General features: G+C 40.6%; 1 protein-coding gene across 1 annotated transcript in view; it reads left to right on the plus strand.

Annotated features, from left to right (window-relative positions):
• The first annotated feature begins 7,386 nt into the window (after positions 1-7,386).
• The window catches only part of ntrk1.S (neurotrophic receptor tyrosine kinase 1 S homeolog), a 61,310-nt gene continuing 53,200 nt past the window's right edge, over positions 7,387-15,496 (plus strand). Inside the window, exon 1 of the mRNA XM_018233480.2 lies at positions 7,387-7,844. Within this exon, the coding sequence (XP_018088969.1) occupies positions 7,447-7,844 (398 nt within the window). The 5' untranslated portion in view covers positions 7,387-7,446. The remainder of the gene's footprint in view (positions 7,845-15,496) is intronic.

Below are 15,496 nucleotides of genomic sequence, written 5' to 3' on the forward strand. Positions count from 1 at the left end.
TTTGGAAAGGTGCCACTATATCAAATCAATATCTTGTAATTCAGTCAGACACTATTTAATCATCAGTGTAATCGGACAGAGCACAGGCCTAGCGGCTGATTGGTGGCTAAAAGAACAATGGAGGGGCAGACCAATCAACAGACAGTTAAGTAGCAAATTAAGTAGTAGTTTTGCAGAAATACGACTTTTTAGGGTAAGGTCACAAAATGTAGTTATTTATTGATTAGATATTAAGGGGGAAGGAGAAACAGTTTACCCATATTTTCATGAGTCCCCCTGATTTTAGCCACTCACCCGCAGTAACAGTTCTGTTACCCACTTTCATGATTGATAGAATTATTATCACGTGTCCTCCAATAGGATTGCAGCAGGAGCACAGAGAGGGGCAAGATAGGGAAAGGTGGGGCCGAGATGCCTCCAGAGATGTGTTGGAATATCTGGAAAGGGCAATATCATAGACAGCCCCAAGGCTTGGGGTGGTGTTGGTGGAGACATTAAGGGGGTTATATATATTAAATTTCAAATTTTTTTTAAAAAAAATTGTGATTTATTATTGATTTATTAACCCTGATGGTGTTAAAAGTCAGAATAAAAAAGTACCCCAACACAGACCTGCCGAGTTCATGAAGAAGTCAATGGCAGATGTTCTGCTGATCTCCTGATCTGTGCTGTTTTACGAAAAAATGTAAGTATTCGGGCATCAAATCAGAAAAAGACGCAGTATTCGGGCGTCAAATCCAAAAAAGTTGCAGTATTCGGGCGTATTCGAGGGAAAAAAATTATTCGGGTTTTTATCAATCTCAGAGGGTGTTAAAAGTACTCCAACTCAGACCTTCCGAGTTCCTTTAGAAGTCAAAGAGAGATGTCCCAAAGATATCCTGATCTGTGCTGGGTTTCCGAAAAAGCCGCAGTATTCGAGCACCAAATCCAAAAAAATGTAAGTATTCAGGTGTCAAATCGAAAAAGTGTACAGTATTCAGATTTTTTTAAACGATTTTATCTAGTTTTTTCCTGCACAATAAATTTCTGGGAAACTGTATTGATAAATAAATCCATGTGGATTTGGTCAGAGTAGTTTTTAGAAAATTCTGCGAAATTTTCAGATTTTGATCAATAACCCCCTTGATGTGAAGAGAATAAAAATCTATGCGCAGGACAGGAGGCTGGCGGAGGGGTGTGTGTGTGGGGGTCCCTGATATTGCAACCCCCGGTGGGCCCTAGACCCCTGGTCTGATGCTCCTGCTATAATATGGGTGCAGGAGGATAAGAAAGCTATTTCTGACTTAAATAAGTTTAAACGGATACTGTCATGGGAAAAATTTTTTTTTTTCCAAAATGCATCAGTTACTGTAATAGTGCTACTCCAGCACTGAAATCCATTTCTCAAAAGAGCAAACAGATTTTTTTATATTTAATTTTGAAATCTGACATGGGTCTAGACATATTGTCAGTTTCCCAGCTGCCCCCAGTCATGTGATTTGTGCTGCAAGTTGGAGTGATATCAACCCCTCCCACCCCCAGCAGCCAAACAAAAGAACAATGGGAAGGTAACCAGATAACAGCTCCCTAACACAAGATAACAGCTGCCTGGTAGATCTAAAAACAGCACTCAATAGTAAAATCCAGGTCCCACTGAGACACATTCAGTTACATTGAGAAGGAGAAACAACAGTCTGCCAGAAAGCAGTTCCATCCTAAAGTGCTGGCTCTTTCTGAAAGCACATGACCAGGCAAAATGACCTGAGATGCACCTACACACCAATATTACAACTAAATACACTTGTTGGTTCAGGAATTAATTTTTTTAATTTTTTTTTTTAGAAATAAAAACAACATTATAAAAATCATGACAGAATCCATTTCATTTAAGGGGCCACTGGTAATTGCAGGTAGAAAAGTCTGACAAACAAGAAAAGACCTGAGACATTCTTGGCCTCTCTATGCTAAAAGTTAACTCAAAGGTGAATCACCCCTTTACGTACCTGTATATAGGGTCCTCTCACTGACCTCCCCATCCCAATTCAAGCCCAGAGTTCTTTTAGTAACTGCAGTTTGTCCATCGGACCCATCCAAGTGATGCTCCCATCCTTGCCCCAGGCCAAAAAACTCTATTTTGGGGGTATTTAGCTTTAAGGTGGGGCATGACGGCAGAGTTAAAGGGATTATTCACCTTCCAAACACTTTTGCTATTTAGTTCAAGTGAACTTTGAATGAGGAGCAATGGACAAAGAGTAAGTAAACAGTGAGGGCAAAGCCCATTGTAATTGCCTTCTGATGAGAGGTCCTGGTGTGATGTTCTTATAGCAGGTCTGACTTCAGGCCCGGACTGGCAATCTGTGGATTCTGGCAAATGCCAGAGGGGCTACTGTAAATTGCCATAGACACTTCCTATTTATGAGGCTGGTGGGGGGGGCTGTTTGAGCCTCTGTGTATTTAGATTGACACAGTCTATTTTGACTCCAAGTCCAGTCCTGTCTGACTGGGTCCATAATGTTGGCACCGTCAGCCTGAGACAAATGGGGCAACTGCCCCTGGACAATGATCAGCATAAATCCTTGGCTAATTTATCAGTGGATATTGACTCATAAGTAGGCAGAGTATTCCAGAAAAAAGCTGAAGGTGAGTCCAATTTATCTCCTGCAGGAGAAGTCATTAGTGATTTGGGACAGGCCTGAGTGCTGAAGCAATGATGGGAATGGACCTCTGGGGCAACATACAAATCCCTAGTACAGGCCGAGATGTACAGGGGACCTGAGCTGTGATTAATGACTTGGGAAGGGGGCACATCTGCAGTTTTGGCTTCCTCCAGTCACTCCCAGCTTTCTTCCGCAGACGCCGGTCATTGGGGATCTCGAGTGCATAATGGCAGCAATTTATTCCCATAAAGCTCTGACAGAGACGGAGAGTCAGAGAGGAGAATGTGGACAAAGTGCCTTTGGAACCGAAGAGCTAATGATCTAATTGGTGGGATAATATGACCCATCCGAGAAGCAGTAAAGGGGGACGTGGGCAGGCTTTCACATGTGTTTGATTATAGAGATTTGGGGGTCGGTCACAGCGGCCCTTTCTGAATGAATCCCCCCGGCGAGTGGCAACCGGTCAAGGAAAAAAAAATGCACAACTTAACATTTTGCTCTCCTTAGATTATAATGAAATTGCACAGACTATTAAAATTATATATTAAGTACATAAATTCCTACTTCTGAGGTTTCCATCTCTATATTGTTATAAGGGCATGAACAGATGAGAGTCCCCGGGCTGTTTCTTCTGCTAAATATTTAAGACACAGCAGTCACGGTTGCCAATGCACATCTTTTAAAGGATAAGTAAACCTTCAAAATAAGTGAAAATAAAATGGATAAGACTACTATTCTAAGCACTTTTGCCATGTACATTCATTATTTATTCTTTTTTCATTCCAAGATATTTAGGGATACATGTACTGTTAATATGAATGAATTGTGTTACAACAGCGCCACCTGCTGGTCAGTTTCCCACCAGTCTGACCACCAAGTAGTCAAGGAAGTTGTCAGGAGAAAGAAAGAAGCTGCTCTGATTTCTCTGAAAGCATCAATTCCCAATACATTGTCTGCTACTGCCTGACTCACTCCTTCCAGCACACTGACTCATGCTATAGAGTAAATGTGTGGTTTGTACACTTATTAAAATAACAGACTAACCACTTGACTGTTAGAGGAATAAACAAGATTCAGCAGCAAAACAAAGCAAGAGACGTCACAATGGAGCAGAAGCCAATTCTTGCAAGTATATTGACAACGTGGAAGCCCCCATTTAAGTAATTTAGAAATAAAGTTTTAACAATGATTACAGTATTTTTCTGCCTCTGTCTGTGACCTGGTCCTATTTGCTCTATGTTAACTCATGTCTGAAATCGCCACAGGTACACGTTGATGGACTGGCTCAACTGCCTGGTACTCCACTGCCAAGAAGTGTCTTCTAACATACTCAATTCATTTTATCTCAGGTTCCACCTGGCCTATCCGAGGTGTTCAACCTCTGTTCAACATGCACTCAAGTTCTTCTCCAAAATACTTTCTTTACCATGGCCCCTCTCTGCAGTACTGATGAAGTGCCTATTGGGGTATTGACAACAGGAGCCAACACTGCTCAACTAGAGGACCTACTCCGACCTTTAAGATGAATTGCACCTCATACTAACTAGTCTAACAGTGACACAACCACTCAGGTTTTGGTACACTCTGTGGAGAAATTTAATTTGGATGTACCTGTCTCCAGCAGAGATTGTAAGCTTTGGTATTAAGTCTAATGGCTCTTCCCACATTTCCTCATCCAGCTCTGGGATGTTGTAAGTCCACTTCTGTTTAGTCATAACCAACTTACGTGGGTTGGCCACCATCAAAATGATATACATATCCTCCTTAGATACTTCTCTATCCCAGTTCCCATGAGTTGGACTGGTCTTAAGGGGAATTGTGCTCTAAAAAGTTATGTTGCAGTTGTATGTAGGAGTAATACATTCTAGGGAGAATGGGAAAGTCTTTCTTAATTACCTGGAATTGCTTACATTCGCCATCAGCGATTATATCTGCTAGAGTTTTTACTCCAGCATTTGCCCACAAGGCTATATCTGGCACCAACTGAAGATGTGGGAAAGGGAGCTGAACCTTTAGTGATTGGTGCTCATCAATCTGTATCCAACAATAACTCAGTAAGGAATGTAATATTTCTCCTTATTTTGATGTTTTTTGTGGTCAACAAATGTTTGTGAAGCAATTCATGTAGCCCCAACACCAAACACTTGCCCCATTTGTATTAGTATGCTGTGAAAGTATGAGCTCCATAAAAAACTGTCCAGTTTCTTTCTAGTGGTAATTGAGGGATAGGGGCAGCAGTGGGCCAATGAGCCAGCCAACCATTTCTCTAAGAAACAGAGCAGGAGAAATAAAAGGGGCCATATGGTTTCACTCAGAACATAGTGTTCCTACATCTATAAATCCTCAGCAGAGAACTCAAGATACCATGCTCACCCTGAGAGGTGCTCTTCTTATATTTAATTAAAGAAGATAGAGAGCTGCTTAGAGACCCAAATCCTATCTTGCTGCTATGCTTCAAAACAAAGACTTCATCTCTTTGCAAAGCTAAAGGGCTGTCCCTGAGAAGGACACTGGGGCATAACAGTCTTAGCCAATTATCCCAGGGCATGATGACGCTCTACAGTTGGCCACAATAACGTCCCTTATCAGTGAATTGCCTCATTACCAACCTTTTAAGGACACAAGAGGAGACCTGGACATGTTTTCGGAGAGATGAGCACCTAAGGGGAGATAGAGATTGATATGAAAGGATTGGCGATGAGCCACTGCTCCACTGCACTGCTGATACCTCTAAACCTAAAGAAGGGCCGTGAAGACGAGGTGGTAGCTTTAATGGCTTTTTGATTAGGTGATTTAATAATGTCATTTGAAGCATCTACTTCTTCTCTTTCTTAGTATTACATATTTACAAAAAAAAAACAGAAGTGCTTGCTTCTGAGTCTTTCTGTTTTTGTCATTGGTTTGTTTAGAGGAATCTAAGGCATGACGATCAGATGGGCTTCCCATATAGCCCTTGGCAGAGGCTTCAGTGATCTGGCCCTAGAAATCTAGAAGCATTTGCTGTATGAATATGCTATGATAAGTTGTATATTGATGATGGATGAGCCAAAATCATTATACTGATTTCACAAGATTTTACAGGAAGAGCATGAAGTTCTATGGAAGGTAGTATTTGTATGCCAAATATTCATGACAGATCTCATTCTTGCCTCAACCCAGATCACTTGTGCCAGGCTGACGACTAACAGAATATCAGGCATCAATAGGGGAACAGGGCTGGTCCTGCCTTAGGCACAGCAAGCGGCAAGTAACAAGGGCGGCAAAAAGCCTCTTCTTGTAACTTTAAGAGCAGAAATTTTGTGTTTTAACTTGGAAATTCGGCTCCGCTATTGTGCTCATTGAACTAGCGATGCTGCCCACCCCAACTCTGATTTTTAAGCGCAGAGCAGAAGAGGGGGGCACAGTAACGTAACTATCCAGCGAGGGGCCTGGATGCAGCCGGTGCCCAAGCCTCTGGTCGACCCTGAGGGGGTACAATCCCACAATCACACCCCTTGCAGTAGCTCCAGGTTTTCCCTGCTTCTATAGTTGCAGCAGCGCTCAATTCAGAATGGAAACCAGGAAGGACTGAGCAGAGGGAAACATTTGGGGACCCCAACTGCAATTGCAGACATACATGTGCCCTTTTATCTGCAAGGACCTTGTATTTACTTTCTGTGTCTGTGTTGGTTTCCTCCAATGCTCCAAAGACATATAGGCAGCTTAATTGGCTCCTATTAAAATGACTCTAGTGCATGTGAATGTAATAGGGACTGTAGATTTTAAGGTCCCTTTTGTGGCAGGAACTAATAGGAATTCAGTGGAATATTTTGAAGATAGTGCCCTGACTAGAATCAAACCCAGGACCTCAGGTACGGGGTTCGATTCCAGCTAGAGCACCATCCGCAAGGAGACTTCATGGGGTTCCCTTACTCCAATAACAGACGGGCAGGTTAACTGGCTCCTTATAAAACTGAACATAGTGTGTGAGTGGGTAGAATAGGAATTGAAACTGCCATTTTATAAATAGGCCAAGATAAAAAAAAACTGCATTTTTTCCAGTTTTCAGTGAGTTTTTAATGGAGAAATACTGTACTTTTTTTGGTTTAATGGTTGTCTTGTAAATTTGTTAATGTCTTGTAATAATCTGACGGCAATCTTTCCAAAAGTTAATGTTTCATAAAGGCCTTGGCAGGTACAAGCTATAAATGTATCCCAATATAAATGTTAAGTTGCCCTTTAATCCATCCTCTTCTTGCATTGGATAAAAGGCAGATACAAGATACCCAGCTGCTTGGGGCTGTAACTATAGGACTGTTTTATTAGGGCGATTAGGACAAATATTGTATAGAGTTGAGCAGTTGGGAGCCTCTGTGTTCCCATAGAAAATCCCTGATAGTCATGAAGGATTCATTTTTTTCCTCTGTGGCTCAGTTTGGGTTGACACAAATTCACCCCTACACTTCTCACCCTCCCGACTGTCTGCTTCTTTTTTTCTCACACCACTGTTCCTATGATTTCTATTATGATCTCTCTTCAATTTATAGTCTGTACGTTTCCCTCTGCCTAATGTTATTCTGCTTCATTTAATGCAAAATAAACTGCGGATTCCTTTCCACCACCAACATTGCCCTGTTCTTCTGGTGTTTCCCAATCAAAGGAGAGGAGGGTCTCTGGACACAGGGGATACAAATAACAGATGAATCAGCTCTGCAGGCAACTTTAAACTCTGCATTAACTATTCATGGCCAGTCCAGTGAGCAAGTGGTTGCCTGTTTGTCAGCTCCTCCCCATTTTAGGCTGATGCTCTCTTGCTTGGGGCTGGGGGCAGATGCCTGTAGAGCTCACATTTGTGCAGCTAAAAGGGTGGAAGAATCAGGAGAGAGAGTATCATCACTTAGCTGTGAGACTACATCCACTGGCTGAGACAGCAGAAGCGAGAGAGAGATGGAGGGATGAGCAGAGAAAACAGGGAGTAGGGCAGGTGACCACTGGGAATATGGTCTGTTTGGAGAAGATTCCTAGGACTTTGTCTTGTTTGGATTCCGCAATGCTTGGGGGGATTTGGCGTCCCACCTGCTGGATGCTGATATGTCTCGTCTTCATACCAGGGGAGGTGAACTCCTGCCCCGACAACTGCCGGTGTTACTGGACCTTGGTCCAGTGCCTGGAACCCAACACCATTTCCAGCATCTCCATCTTTGGGGAGATGGAGAACATCACAGAGATGTAAGTACTATTGAACATCCCTTCTTTTTTTACGGGTTTGCTTTGCTGAGCTTGTGGATCCTGGGCTGGGGCAGAATCATAGTTATTAATGACAAGTTTATCAACAAACCCACAAGTAGGGGAGCCCTTGTTCTTTCTTAATGTTCCTTGTGTCCAGGCTTAATGTGTCCAACCAAACTGATCCACAAACAGTTGCACTGGGACAGTTCATCTTCTTGTATTGATAGGAAAGGATGGAGGCAAACAGACACACAGAGACACATATACTGATAGTAACATATAGACATAAAGAGATTCATGGATAATAGATAGATAGATAGATAGATAGATAGATAGATAGATAGATAGATGATAGATAGGTAGATAGATAGATAGATAGATAGATAGATAGATAGATAGATAGATAGATAGATAGATGAATAGATAGATAGATAGATAGATGATAGATAGATAGATAGATAGATAGATAGATAGATGATAGATAGATAGATAGATAGATGATAGATAGATAGATAGATAGATAGATAGATAGATGATAGATAGATAGATAGATGATAGATGATAAATAAATAGACAGATAGAATTATATATTATTTAAAGATAGGTAAATAGATAGATAGATAGATAGTGATAGATAGATAGATAGATAGATAGATGATAGATAGATAGATGATAGATAGATAGATAGATAGATAGATAGATAGATAGATAGATAGATAGATAGATAGATAGATGATAGATAGATAGATAGTTGATAGATAGATAGATAGATAGATAGATAGATAGATAGATGATAGATAGATAGATAGATAGATAGATAGATGATAGATAGATAGATAGATAGATAGATAGATAGATAGATAGATGATAGATAGATAGATAGATAGATAGATGATAGATAGATAGATAGATAGATAGATAGATGAATAGATAGATAGATAGATAGATAGATAGATGATAGATAGATGATAGATAGATAGATAGATAGATAGATAGATAGATGATAGATAGATAGATGGATAGATAGATAGATAGATAGATAGATAGATAGATAGATGATAGATAGATAGATAGATGATAGATAGATAGATAGATAGATAGATAGATAGATGATAAATAAATAGACAGATAGAATTATATATTATTTAAAGATAGGTAAATAGATAGATAGATAGATAATAGATAGATAGTGATAGATAGATAGATAGATAGATAGATAGATAGATGATAAATAAATAGACAGATAGAATTATATATTATTTAAAGATAGGTAAATAGATAGATAGATAATAGATAGATAGTGATAGATAGATAGATAGATAGATAGAGATAGAGAGAGAGAGAGAGAGAGAGAGAGAGAGAGAGAGAGAGAGAGAGAGATGATAGATAGATAGATAGATAGAGAGAGAGAGAGAGAGAGAGAGAGAGAGAGAGAGAGATAGATAGATAGATAGATAGATGATAGATAGATAGATAGATAGATAGATAGATAGTTTAGTAAAGGCAGAGTTAAAACTAGGGGTGGGCAGAAGAGGCACGAGCCTGGGGTGCAAAGCTTAGGAGGCGCCAGGCATTTACTGTACCTTCCCTGCTGCCTACACTGAGTCTGGTGGGACGAGTCCTGCACTAATGCTCCTGTGCGTATTTGTTTGACACACTCACATACACGTGCGGTGGTGGGGGGGCAACTTGGCCAGCTTGTCTCTGGAGCCCAGCCAGCCTGGCCCTGGTGAAAGGTGGAACTTTACTTGTGTTGAACTGTTATTGGGAGCACTATCAGTTCCTCCCTCAGTACAAGTTTTAGCAGTGCTCAGATCACAGACCAAGTCTTTTTAATGGGCAATAATGAGCTGAACATGTGTGAACAGAGACTTTTTTGAGGGATTGACAGATTTCAGCCTTTCTGCATGTACAGAATCCTATGGCAGCTCCCTTAAAGCGACAGCAATACGACCTCAATTTTACATCCCCTCATTTAAAATTTTCCCTAATTTTACATTGTTTTTGAGGGGGTCTCACCAATATATAATGCATGATTTTACATTTTCCTGAATTTTACACTACTTTTTTCTGGTTCTCTGGATAAATGTAAAATAAGGGATTTTTTACTGTATATACAGTACATTTTTTTACACCTTTTTAGGAGCAGGAAAGTTTACGTATGGCTACAAATGTATTTCTTTTAAAACTATGGGAAAGAACGAAGCATGACACTAGGAATATTTATATCTGGTTCTCAGTCTTGTATTGTCTTGCACTGCATTATGGGAATTATAGTACAGGTATGGGGTCCGTTATCCGGAAACCTTTTATCCAGAAAGCTACAAATTACGGAAAGGCCATCTCCCATAGACTCCATTTTATCCAAATAATCCAAATTTTTAAAAATGATTTCCTTTTTCTGTGTAATAATAAAACAGTAGCTTGTACTTGATCGCAACTAAGATATAATTAATCCTCATTGGAGGCAAAACCAGCCTATTGGGTTTATTTAGACTTTACATGATTTTCTAGTAGACAGTAGATCTGTTATCCGGAAAACCCCACGTCCCGAGCATTCTGGATAACAGATCTCATACCTGTACAGCACAAAAAACATTTACCCTCTGTGCTATGTTCCTTTAACCCTTTTTATAATAATGCACTGCAGTAGCACCACTAACGCATAAGCCATTTAAAGGGGAACCAAAACAACCAAAAAACTATTTTAGCAAAACGAATGGAAATATTATTCTAAGCAGTTTTCCCATATACAATAATTACACATTTCCACTACTTATATTCCGCTGTTTATATTCACTGCACTGCTGGCTCTTACTCCTGAAACAATGTTGCAAGCCAGCTGATTAAAAGTAATGAAAGGACCTGGAGAAGAAACGACTTCTGCTTCATTGTTTTAAGAGTCAGACCCAGCCATAACGTCTGGCTTTTGTTTGCTAAATAGCACTAATGATCTACAAGAAGCAAGACAAGAGTTAAATTCGGGTTATTTTGTGCTGGCATAGACACAATGGGTGCATGTAACATATAAAAAAGGCAACACAGTGTCAGTAGCAGTAGGTTGTACAGCACACAGGTATCTACATACTATATACTGTTATATAGGGGCAAAGCCCCACTGCAGCCTATGATCTACCTCCTGCTCAGTGCAACTACAGATACTCACTATATACACAGTGAGACTACCCTGTATATACTGTATGTAGCACCCCTGTATAGCCCAATTACAGTACTGACTGGTGCCTCCATAAACACATACAGATTCCCTTTCCTATGGAATCCCACATAACATATAGAATTGTATCTTCCAATCTATCTATCTATCTATCTATCTATCTATCTATCTATCTATCTATCTATCTATCTATTATCTATCTATCTATCTATCTATCTATCTATCTATCTATCTATCTATCTATCTATTTATCTAATCTATTATCTATCTATCTATTATCATCTATCTATCTATCTATCTATCTATCTATCTATCTATCTATTATCTATCTATCTATCTATCTATCTATCTATCTATCTATCTATCTATCATCTATCTATCTATCTATCTATCTATCTATCTATCTATCTATCTATCTATCTATCTATCTTGTATTTGTATTGATGCGTCTGTCAGTCTATGATCTATCCATGTGCCTATTTATCTATTTCTGCCTTTCTTTCCTCCCCTTCAATAAATGGGCAAATCAGTTGAACATGTCAGTATATCCATGATCTTTGTTTCTATCTCTGTCTATCCATCTTTGTCTGTCTGTATGTCTGTCTACCTCTGCTTCAGTCAGTCAGTTCTCTCTATACTCTCCCTATACCATTCCACCTCTCCCCATGCATGCAGGTGCCTGTCCCATGTAGTTCAGTGAGTGTATGTGTGTGTTACTACCTGCTCAGCTCACATACACATAATGCTGAATATTAGAAAGAACCAGACTTAGGGCAAGATATTTTTAGCCATGGCCCCAGGATTGCATAGTTGGTAGCCACTAGGGATGGGCGAATTTGTTCACCTTGTTTCGCCATGGAAATGACGTTAATAGACATGTATGGAGGTGCGTGTAAAAAAAATTCTTTTGACGCTCATAGACTTTAATGGGCGTCGCTGAAATTTCACTGGCGGCGAATGTTTTGCGAAACAAAATGGGTCAAAATTGCCCAAGCCTAGTAGCCACACTTGTGATTCAGAATGTTGCTAAATTACCTGCTGCCCCCTATTTGGAATAACTGGGGTGTTGTTGGAGTGTGGGGGGTTTGCATTGTAAATGGAGGTGCACTCAAGATAAATTCACTCCTGACCCTGGCAATGCCAGAAAGCACCAGGCATTTGTTTTCATCTGGCTACAGAACTATAACTCCCAGCAGCCCCTTAGAGCCAAAACCTAAGACGAAAGCAACTGCATAGAACAATCACTGCCCCAACGAATCATGTGCAACTTGCAGCTTTACAAAGGACATTTTTCTGGCCAAGAGACTGGCGGCAGATGTAACTCCCAGCAATCAAAGAGCCTCTCCAAGTTACGTCAGGAAAACATGGATGGGAGTCTGAGACTACATGTAGCAGCAGCCAGGCTAGTTACACACACCCCTACTGTACCTCTCAGCAGCAGTAATTCAACACGCACAATTACAATATACGTGTACAGCATTCATAGCAGCTCATGTGCAGAAGTGATAGTATGCTCACTTAGCTCCACTGAACGATAATGTGTAGAACAGCTTAAAAGATAAAGGATTTATATAGCCCATGCTCTCAAGAGCTCACAATCTAGCAGCCTTATTTGACAGCAGTCCTACAGAATTTAACAGCATCATTGACACACATAAATAATGCAATATCTGTTACATTCTGACGGTATTATAGGATTATAAGAATATGCGTTCCCAACTGCTTGCAATCTGGTGGTGTAACCCAAGCCGTGTCACTATCTCATAATGTGTTGTCCAGGGCAGGAGGGGGCAACATCTGTCCTTATTTCCATAAGAATAGAACTCTATCTTGTCAACTAACATCCAGGTTTTTAGGCAGCCTATCTAATATTTGCTATGTAATCATGTGCCCTATAGCCCTACTTCAACTTGAAGGGCTGCCCCTATGGCTACACAAAAACCTCTTTATTTTTCTGATATAAATTCCATGCCAGCTCTCTACTCCCATTACCCTAGGAGGGTTTTCTAAACAGAACTTACTTTACGGTAATACCATGTCGTGCTTATGGGCTTTGCCACCATCAGTAGTGGTCTTAGTTGTCCTGGGAGATGAATAGTAGGCCTTGCCTTGACTTACTGGCCAGTGCTAAATATTGCACTTGTAGAGCCCCATAAATTATGCAGACTTATAAAAATATCCCCTTTAGGCTTCAAGCTGGGGAGAAAATGCAGGGGGAAAATGAGAAGAGAGGAGAAGGAAGAAGAGGGTGAAGAACCAGAGAGGCAGATTGGGTGGAGAAGAAGAAGAGGAGAAGAAAGAATGGATGAGCAGGAGTAAGGCAAGAAAAGTAGAAAGGAGAAATGGAAAGATCATAGGAATTAGGGAGAAATAAGAAAAGGTCAATAAACAATGGAAGAAAGAAGTTGAACGAAGAGATTAGAATGGTTGGTGGGTCAGTTGTCTGAGGTCTCCTGATGGACCTTGCACTTCTCCAACCCAACTGTGGGTAGGTAACATATGCATAGCATTCGCTCTGAGAAATAGATGCACTGTATATACTGTATATATATATATATCTCCCAGAATGGACCCTACCCGGGTGGGGGGGATTCAATTCCTCACTTGAGCACCCCCTCTTCTAGAACAATAAAAGCTGTCACAGTTACTGAAAGCTTTTAACTTGCTGACCACAAAGGAGCACAAGAGTTTGGTTACCGCTCCCATAGGGGGGCCCCATTGATTGGCAAACACAAGCTAATAAAAGAATTGACGTTGAGTGACAAGGCCATAACCCACCTGCGGTTGAGAGGCCCCTCAGATTTCATGCTGGGAGGAAAGGGGTTAAGCAGAACAATCTTATTTAAAATCATTTTTTTCTGTTTCCCTGAAAAACTTAAAATAAGGGTTCTAGTTTATTTACCAAAGTTCCAGAAAGCTCCTGCGCTTTCCATAACCATGCCCTCCTCCCCAAAATATTATTATATTATTAATTATAATTATATTATTTGCTTCAGATGGGACTCAATGGGAGATGGCCTTCCTGTAATTCAGAGCTTCCCATATCTGTATATGATTAACCCCTGAAAAGCTGACGCAGGGCAGCCTGAATGGGAATATGTGCAAGACGCATGCAGAGTCCTTACTGGTGGATCCTGTATTCATACTAAATACTAAATAAAGACCTACATCAGGATGAGGAGGGGAGAGGTCATCCTAACACTTGAACTTAAAATTGGTGACAAATTCAAAACAAAATTAAAAGTGGGTCTATAATAAGGACATTGTCACCCCTCTACTGACTTGTTCAAAGTATTAAAGTAATATTTGCTTTTATATTGCTATGTGAATAACCCCCAAAAAATAGAAATTGGAATGTGGCAGAAAGCAGGTAGACTCCGTGTGGCTCATCTGTCATGCACAGTACAAACATTTCACCCTAATATTGATCCTCCGCTCACAGCCGGCATCTCTCAGACACTTGGCTCATTATTTAATGGATGCCCCCAGGGAATATAAACCTCTAATGATCTGTTCCATATCCCCCCGTCTGCACATTATCAGCCCCTTTCACATTAACCTCTCGGCGAAGAGTAAAGAGCCTCTCCAACTGTCATATACACTTTCATAACTGTCCTTTAAATCTACATTAGAAGCTCATCCCCATCCAATGAGTGACACACAGGCCTGGAGTTCTGTGCTGGAGTCAATAGGAACGGACAGCATGAGTGCCCCTTATACAGAAACCCTATAACCCTCATTATAATAGAGATATTGGTTTTTTTCCCTTTCTATTGAGGCCAACATATTTGAAAACATATCTATCATATTTCTTGAAATGTTGCTAAATTTCCCAGAATGCTGGCCAGGTGAATATTTCATTGGAGAGGTGTTTTGGGGCATTCTCATTAACTGCTGCCCAAGAGGGGCATTTGATCTGGTAATATCTATTAAATGCAAGTGGATATCCCAGAAGAATTTAGTAAGCGTCCCTTAGACAAATAGGGCCAGTTTTATGTAGTGTGAGTCTCCATGTGTTGTTGGTGTTGCCCTACCAGGCGACAGCATATCCAGTGGGTAGGGTTAAAGGAAGGGGCATTACTTATTGGTGGCCCCCTCAAAGAAAAATGTTCAGGCCTCCCACCATGGAATTGTGGATGACCCATGAAGTATGAAATAATTGTGGCACACTAGAGCTTCCAAGTGCAACACAGATCAACCACAAAATCACCAACTCTTGTCGGTCTACCTGCAGTGAAGGGGTCTGAGCCCCCTGTTGTCACCCCACTGATTCAAGCTCTACTGGCACAAGTCAGGTGACTCCCCCTAATGTGTATTAAAGGGAAGTAGGTGCTTTCTGTCTCTTGGATGCCCTTTATGGAGAAGGATGGATGTGGGTCATGCGCCAGAAGTAGAAGGACCCCCTTAATTATTTTTATTATTATAAAGGCAACATATTTCCCAGGCCTATAAAGAAATGAGACATCATTCCCATCAG

This window comes from Xenopus laevis, chromosome 8S (assembly GCF_017654675.1).
Source record: "Xenopus laevis strain J_2021 chromosome 8S, Xenopus_laevis_v10.1, whole genome shotgun sequence".
NCBI classification, from domain to species: Eukaryota; Metazoa; Chordata; class Amphibia; order Anura; family Pipidae; genus Xenopus; species Xenopus laevis.